Source organism: Squalius cephalus (assembly GCF_949319135.1).
Source record: "Squalius cephalus genome assembly, chromosome: 1".
NCBI lineage: Eukaryota > Metazoa > Chordata > Actinopteri > Cypriniformes > Leuciscidae > Squalius > Squalius cephalus.
In genome coordinates this window covers 40064986-40074105 of record NC_137122.1, presented here as the reverse complement: position 1 = coordinate 40074105, position 9120 = coordinate 40064986, and the positions used below count along the sequence as shown (strand labels likewise).

General features: G+C 35.8%; 1 protein-coding gene across 1 annotated transcript; it reads left to right on the top strand.

Annotated features, from left to right (window-relative positions):
- The first annotated feature begins 3141 nt into the window (after window positions 1-3141).
- Window positions 3142-8854, top strand: clec19a (C-type lectin domain containing 19A). The gene is made up of 5 exons (XM_079894710.1): window positions 3142-3340; window positions 5183-5360; window positions 5461-5554; window positions 6018-6150; window positions 6761-8854. Exons 1-5 carry the CDS (start codon window positions 3253-3255, stop codon window positions 6835-6837), a joined length of 570 nt encoding a protein of 189 aa, XP_079750836.1. The 5' UTR covers window positions 3142-3252; the 3' UTR covers window positions 6838-8854.
- Window positions 8855-9120: the final 266 nt, after the last annotated feature.

Below are 9120 nucleotides of genomic sequence, written 5' to 3'. Positions count from 1 at the left end.
GCTGTAGTGTTCACACGGCGGCAGCTCCATCTATCGGTGCATAGAAATAACTGCAGCTCTATTGTTATTAGTAACGTTACAGATACAGAGGAAAAAACACGGACTTGCTTAAAATAACTCCTGGGGTTTTTGTTCGCTTGTTGCTTAAAATAAACGAGTGGCAAGTGTAGGCTAAGCAAAAAAAGTAATTAATTAAATGTGAGATTCCACCTTTTCACTCGAAGCAGAAAATAGCAACATCTTGGTGTAGCCAAATTCACTGTGGTTGCCTAGTGACAACAGGATGTGTGTGAAATGGAGGGAAAAAGAAAGAAGAGAGAGTCAAACAGCAGAAGAAAACAATGCAGAATTGTAGTTCTGAAACGCATCTTGTAAAAGTTTTCCATTCACCATAGAGGTTCAGGTTCTATCCTCTGTCCTCCTTAAAGTGATAGCTCACCCAAAAATTAACATTCTGTCATCATTTACTCACCACCAAGACAGACAGTTGACTGTAGCCAACGACTTCCATAGTATTTGTTTCCCCCCGCTATGGAAGTCAATGGGTGCCGTCAACTGTCTGGTTACCAACATTCTTCAAAATATCTTCTTTTGTGTTCAACAGAACAAAGAAACTCATACAGGTTTGGAACAACATGAGAGTAAGTAAATGATGACTGATTTTTTTTTTGTTGGTGAATTGTTCTTGGTAGTTATGCTCATAAAATAGTTTCTCCAATTCTCCTGAGTTAAAGTTTTTGCAGTGTGCAGCATGAAATGCCTTCTGTACTGTAGATTTTGTGAACTAATAGTTTACAGCTTATGGCAACAGATGGGACCCCCTGACTTTAATCTTAAACAAAAAGAAGTTCGATCATTATTACACAATATCAACATATTAATAAGAAGCAAATATGTTTGGTGTATTGTTATTATTCAAGATCAAACTGTGTTATGCATATCCATTCACCACACCCAGGTTGCATAATTATACCACAAGATGGTAGCAAGGAGCTAAAGCAGAATTCATCAGCCCAATTTTTTTCTCTCCTACTTTTCTCTCACGTCTTGCAGTGAAATCCAGTAACACTCAAACCATCGCTCTTGTTCCAGTAATTAGAAAGAGATGGTCTACTGAGAGCTGCCCGTTCTCTCTCACAGAGCATTGCTGTGATAGGTTTTGTGGCACTCAGCTCAATGCATGGATTGAAGTTGCTAAGCAACAATGTGCACAATAAACACTGTGTCAGTACATGGGGATGACAGCTGGTAACTTATGGAGATTATCTGGCTCACAGTGTGTTATTGCACCCTTTGAGTTAACTACGACTATTAATTAAGACTATAACTATACTGCAGCTCATTACTGGCCATGTTTTTGTGTTTTGTAAGCACTACAGAAAGCAATGGGAATTGCACATTTGAGGTCAGAAAGCTCTCATAATTAACAATATGTGCAGCTGTTCGATTGTGCTGCAACAGAAAGTGCTGAATGTCACAGCTGTTGCTTATCTAATGTGCACTACCTTCTGCACTACACCTGAGGGATTACAAGCAACTGCAAAAGGTAATCGGAAAAATGTTCCTGAAAAGAATCATCCTTTTTCAGTGTAAACTGTAGTCTATAAGAACATTTTTGTAGTGAATTCTGCCAATAAAACAAGGGGTGATATGTTTTTATCTCATGTCTGCACATCAGTTGGCTTTGAACTGACTCAAAATCAATACCAGACTCAAAAAGGATATTTTTAGCTAGCACACACATCATAGTTCATCTTCCTCAAAAAGATCATGGGTACGCCCAATGATGGAAATGTCTGAACTACTTTCTCATTGTTGGCTTGGTCGAATGCTTGGTGATCCAGGGAATGAATTTAGTGTGATTATGAAGAACCCTGATCAATGTATTGCCAGTGTTTACAGTGAAGGTGTACATGTATGATGCTGAAAGCTCCACCACCATTCATTTATGTAGCAGCAATCCCATCTGAAAGTCTTAAACCGAGGTCTTCTTCAGTATAAGAATGAGTCATATCTCCATGCTCCTGCCCTAAGCTATTATAGACGGCAGCCCTCACAAAGATAAGACGAATTCTGGGCCTTTAATAGCATGTGGTCTGTAGGCCCTGAGATAAAGCAGACATGCTATCAACCGCAAGACGGTGTCAGGGGACACTAATGGAACTAAGCAAGTAGTTTGAAGTGGGTGTTCAATAACAAGCTGGACATCATGATACTTTCAACAAATTATTACAATGTAAAATGTTTCCATGGATTTTAAGGTTAACCAGCCGTTGGATATTTTCTGGCTTTATTCTAGGGCCAAACATTTTCTGAAGCATCATTAATCTTTACTCACTCCAGGAGGTTGCTGCGTGGACACTCTTACATCATCTTCTCCCATTCATGCCATAATGGCGTTTGCGGATTGAATTTGTGTTTAATGTTTCTGCAACAGTGCTAATTAGATGCAGGTTATGATCTGGTTATGTAAAACGGTTTAAAACTTGAAAATGAATAAGTTCAGAGCAATTCATAATCCTTTAACAGACGTTATATTGACAGAATTTCACCAATAAAAATAATATTGATTGATATTGATTAATAATATTGATTAATATTGAATAATAAATGAAATTATGCAATTAAATAAATTAAATCTGAACCAAATCAACAATTTCAAACAATAAAAAAGCTTGCATTTGTTTATATGTATTTATTTACATCCAAAAGATCTCTTTATGTGAAAATAATTTAGAGTACTGTCAGAAATCATTCTAATATGCTGATTAACTGCTCAATAAATATTTATTTATTATTATCAATGTTGAAAACAGTTGTGCTGCTTAAAATTTTTGTGGAATCCGATACATTTTTTCTTTCCAGAATTATTTGAGGAATTTATTTGAAGTATTTGTAACATTATAAATGTCTTTAATGCCCTTGCTGAATACAAGTATTCATTTCTCTAAAAACAAAATGCTGAACCCAAACATTTGAAAGCCCAGGGAGAATTACATTGGGTTAATGATGACCCAAAATATAAATCTTAGGCTTCTCTCTTCCTCTCTTTACACAGTCTGATGTCAGTGTTCTGGACTTGACCAAGTAGGAAGAGTCCAAAAAAAAAAAAAAAAAGGCAGGGGCTGAGAGAGGCTCACACACCCTCTAATCTCCCCAAAACTCCACATAGTTCTGCAGCACACATGCTCACAAACACACATACACACACACACACACACACTCACACGTCTCATCTCTCTTGCACTAAACATGCTCTGTTGGGAATTGAGTTTAGTCCTACTGTTCACCGGCTTCCCAGCGTGGGCTCTGCCTTCAACTAACATCAAGATCACACAAGGTGAGTGCCACCAGAACCAAAGACAAGGATACAACACAGACACAGATAATATGCTTTAATTTGTTTCTTTAAATAGGGAATAGACAGTCTCAAGTTAAACCAGAGCTGTTTGCCAAGTTATAGATGCATCTGTTTGTAATGTACAGTTTTTACCTCTATTTTGCAGTCAGTTTTTCCATTGAATGAATGTGACAGTACAGTAAAATCTATGCTTGAAATGTTTTATTGATTTACAAGAGCTTGGACTAACAGTGAAAGCATCTTTAAAGGTTAAGTATGACTCATAGTATAGGCAAGAAAAGTTTTCATGAAAAATATTGCCACAATATTAAGTAATGCAGGTAACACTTTACAATAAGGTAGAAAAATACTTTGAAAGCATTTATTAATCTTAGTTAATGTTAATTTCAACATTTACTAGATTATTAAAAATCAAATGTTTTAATTTTTACAATTATTTGATGGACCTGAGCTATACATGAACTGTTAACAACATTGTATAACATTAACAATTGTTAAATGACAGTTGTATTTCTATAACATTAACAAAGATTAATCCATGCTGTATCAAATGTATCGCTCATTGTTAGTTAATGTGTTAGGACCTTATTATAAAGTGCTTTCTGTATGCACAAATGCATTAACATTGGAATTAATTGATCAATTGTTTATTTAGGAAGCTTTTTCTGACATTAAGCTGACTTAACCTCTTAAGTGTCACCGGCCCACCGGTGGGCCCAAAATCATTACATATTTAAAACAGTAATATCCTATAATAAACATAAACTAATCTTGACAAACTATATATCATTTGAAAGCTTACAAACTCTAGTTTTCATATTTGGTGAATGATTTCCAAAATAAATTAGAGAGGAGCTGTAATTTATCAATTTGCAACAAGAATATTTTCATATTTATAAGGCGTGTTCAGACCTTTATTTTGAAATAGCAATGAACATGAAAAATCATGAAAGAATGGATGAAACCTCAGTTTGTTTTCATGCCAAGAGTTCAAAAGATATCATCCATTCAATTATTTTAGAAAAAAATATATTAATATGTTTTTAATAACGCATATGGAAATGAAGGCGCCCTTATATGGGCAGTAATGGAGTCTGGTTGTCACCTAGTGAAAATGTTTGGTACTGCGCCCAAACAAAATCTCACTGAAAGCTCATTTTTTGAGATATCAACCTAAAATTTGAAACACAACTTATTCAGATTTTTGGCTTTGATTTTCTAGCAGTTTTAGAGTCGGCCAGGTTTTAAAAATATATATTTTATATAAAATATGAATAATTAAATTTTTTAAATTGTACATTTTCATAAACACAAACTTATATAACTTTTTTTTTGTTTCACTTTCTTAATTTATTTCACTTCAACAAAAATCTGCCAAATGTCTTCTTTAAAACAAGACCAATTTTACGTCTATACTCCAAAGCATTCTTTAATTACAACCATTTAAAGTCGAAATGTGCATTTTCATGTATATTTAAAAAAAGGGGGGTGACACTTAAAGGGTTAAATCATTGTAATGTAATATTTAAATAGTGCAATAATCAACATTTTCATGGAAAGTGTAACCTATTAGTTTTTGTTGCATGACAGACTTCCTTTAACTCTTGCACAGCTCAAACTAAATTGAATGCAGGCTGTTGCTGAGAAAAGAAAACAATGACAATATATTTTGTAATCGGTTAGATACTTTCCAGATGATGTTTCAAATAACGTAACGGTGTTTTCAAGTGTATGACCTATTAAACGTTCATGCACCGAACTGCTGATTTAAATCTAAATAAACACTGCAAAATGATTTAATGTCATTACCATTTCCTCTAGCACTGCCCCTGCAACTGTCAGACTCAAACCAGCCTGCGACATGTCCGCTCTTCTGGACTGAATTTGAGGGTTACTGTTACCGCTTCTTCCCCTTGAACCGCACCTGGGCCGAGGCAGATCTGTACTGCGCTGAATTCTCAAACGGACACAAATCAGCCAAACTCACCTCCATCCACAGGTATGATCCCTTACCGACTGAGTGATGAGATCCCATGATTTGTTTTTAGAGCACAGGATTTTTGCTGGAAAATCTGACTTTCTAATAACTTTTTTCATAGCTGGGAAGAAAATGTGTTTGTCTATGATCTTGTGAACAGCCGTGTACCAGGAATTCCAACAGATATTTGGATTGGCCTTCACGACAGAAGACAGGTAAACATGATAACAAGTGCAACTCAAAACATTCCCACACAGTGCATTTTATGAATGATTAATTGATGTTATATTTACTAGGTTGCAATGGGAAGCAGTTCTTACGCATGAAAAACACTAACAGCTACATGGCTTACATATGAGTTGTAAAAGGCAAGCCCAGTCTGTCACTAATAATCTCATTTACGGAAAATATAGTTTCTTTGAGTGACTTTTAATCATTTCCAGACACTGGTGAACCAACATTTTGGTCTAACACCAAGTTGAGGTAGATAGTTTATGGATGATGTAACAAACCCTCTGATTGGTAAAGCAAAGGTTCTCAGAGATCCTGGATCAAATGATGCAAAGCTCCTAATCTGTGAACTCATGCTTGGCATGATGACTTCAATTATCACTTCAGGGTCAAAGGGCAAGGAACAAGCAGACTGTGATAGCGTTGTTAATCAAGGTTTGTTGGTAGGAGGGCACTATGGAATGGACAGATGGGTCACCATATGAATACAATTACTGGGATGGAAATCAGCCAGATGATGGCATCCATCGCATCCCTGAGGAGGAGGACTGTGTGGAGATCTGGTACAGACAAAACAGTGGTGAGTGTTGCAATGGACTGAATGGACTGGTTGCAATTTTTTTATACAACAGTGAATAATTTAGTTCATTTAGTACAGTTAATATAACATGATAAAAAACAACAACAACAAATTGTAACATATGCTACCGTTCAAAAGTTTGTGGCCATTAAGTTTAAAAAAAAAAATCTCTTTTGCTTCTCAAGGCTGCATTTATTTGACAAAAAATACACTAAAACAATAACATTGTGAATTATTATTACAACTTCTATTTGAATATATTTAAAAATGTAATTTTGGCAAAGTTAAATTTTCAGCATCAGCATCTTGATCCTTCAGAAATCATTATAATATGCTGATTTGCTGTTTTTCTTTTCTTTTTTTTTTTTTGTGGAAACCGTGATACATTTTTTTTTCCCAGGATTCTTTGATGAATAGAAAAATAATACTGACTATAACAATTTGAACAGTAGAGTATATTTACAAAAATATTAGTTTGGTGAATCAGCATATGTTGTAATTCATTCTATTTTTTTTTTTTTCATAAGTTGATTGACAGCCCCACTAATTATGTAACATTAAAATGCATTACAAAATGGAGAAACTGTTTGCATCTTTCCATCTTTTGCAGCTCTGAGGTCTTGGAATGACAACAACTGTGATAAGGCCTTTCCATTCGTCTGTAAGATTCCTACACTGGAAAGCTAAGCTCAGATCTAAGATTGTTATCCAGTTCTTTATCATCATTCATCATCAACACTGACACCCCAACATCCCTCGATCACAGTGCGGCACCAAGATGTCAGCTCGTCCGCATCCCTGCAGTGATGATGGTCTCTCTCTAGCCTGTTATAGGCACTTCACATGCGTTTCTCTCCCCTTCCCTCCAGTTCCCTGCCCCCATCGTCCCTCCATCACTGTTGCTGTTTTCTTGTTCCTCTAGGGCCATGACTCATGACGTACACATTCCTCAGTTCAACACTTATGGAAATGAACCTTTTCTTTTCTCACCAGAGGAGCTGTTGCTTATATGTTGATATTGACTTGGTGATGTTGTTGGGAATTAGCTAGTACTGGTCTCCACCGAGATAGTAAGCTGCAGTATTGTTGTTATAGACAGAAAACTTAGTTCACAAGGAAAACTGAGGTCCCCACCCTTAATCATTTGGCTGTTAATATTTGGTGGACTTATATATATATATATTTGCTGAACCCCCAAACTTCTGTTATTTTTGTAAGAAGATGGTCTTATTTTTAACGTGTGTCCATTTAATGACCCCTGAGTCTGGATCTGGCATCCATAAATGCTGCCATAATGTCCAGCCGTGCACATTTATCTATCACTGACCTAGAAGGTGAGATTCTGAAAGAGAAGGGATTTGAGTCTCTGTTGACTGCAAAGCTTCAAACGACAGAAAGAGCTTAACCTCAGCCAGGCTGTTGACCTTTTCTGCTTTTCTCTCCAATTAGTGACCAAAAAAATCCCTGTTCTTGTCCACACAGCTGTTGGTAAAACAACCTTGCGCACCTAAATGTTTGCCACAGACAGAGATGAGCAAAATTCAGAATTTTAAAGACTGTCTTCTTTTCAAATGAGCTGATTTGTAGTTTCACTTTGATTTCAATTTTCAATTTGAATTACAATGAAATAGAGGTTTTACTACATTACAATTCAAATAAATTCAACAGTCACACAATAGAGGAGTTTGGTGATGAAATAAATACACAATTTTCACTAATTTTTGGGGGACATCATTGTCCAAAATGGACATCATTGACCATTGCACTGGCGTCTTTTGCAGTGTCTTGCATGTGTCACTAAAAGTGAGTTCTAAAAGTGCGGCGCTAAAGTTAAAATAAGTTCTACTACATCTAAAAAATGCATCTCCATTGCCATGAGTCTCGTGATTTTAAACGCATAAACACATTCTGTACAAAGCCCCTAAAGGCTATAGTGATATATGAGATGGGAGGAAAAATTACTTGTCAATGCTTTTGCATAAGCTCCTCAGGGAACGCAAAACATTTTGCAAGCAAACAAAAAGTATTTTGGGGGAACGCAAAACATTTTTGAAAGAACGCAAAAGCATTACCATAAAATCACTTTTTTTTTTTATCACCATGTCCGTTTAGGTACATTCTGTGTGACTGACAGCCATCAAAACTAATTTTAACTCTGCCATATCAGTTCACCACACCACAGATAGAAAAGTAATACTGAAATTGGGGTAAATCCTGGGAAATAAAGTATTCTTCTTTCAACATGGTTCAATGTGAACATTAATCTATTTGTGAAGTACAGCAGAGATACATTTTAAAGTTGTCAAGTGAAAATCTCAGCTGGGGGCCTTTAATTGCTGTTTTGTAAACGCCCATGACATATCCTAAAATGCATGTCAAGAGCAATATTCAAGTTTGTTGATATGATTTCATCTGTAATCATGGTATCTTTCATCATTTTGTGCCTGACACAGACCCAGGACTCATGTGCACAGTGGGGTTAAGCTGTTCCCTTGTTGTTGAAGACCAGTAATTAAGTGACCCTCTTCTAGCCCTCGACAGTAATTATCTCCCTGCAGAGAGAACATTTTTACACAAACAAGCCTGAATCATTTTTTTGTGGTTTAATTAGTGTATTGTCAGTGTCATCACTGCAATTGCAAAATATTATGGTTTAAACAAATTATTCAAATGAATAACAAAGGGTTCACACATAAAAAAACAACTACCAATGTCCAATCTGCACCATCGTGCAGGTGTATGAAATAGGACTACAAGAAGATTCAATAAAAAAACCTATAAATATTACAAAACATACTGAAACAAGGTAGAAGCCCAGTAACAAACATCACTTTAATGCATTGTGGAACAACCAAAATACACTTTCCACACTTAATACATCTCTCTGAAGGATTCACACATTACAATCTCCATGAAAGAGACATTTAAAGGGATTCTGCTGATTTCTTCTCACACTTAATAAACCATTAC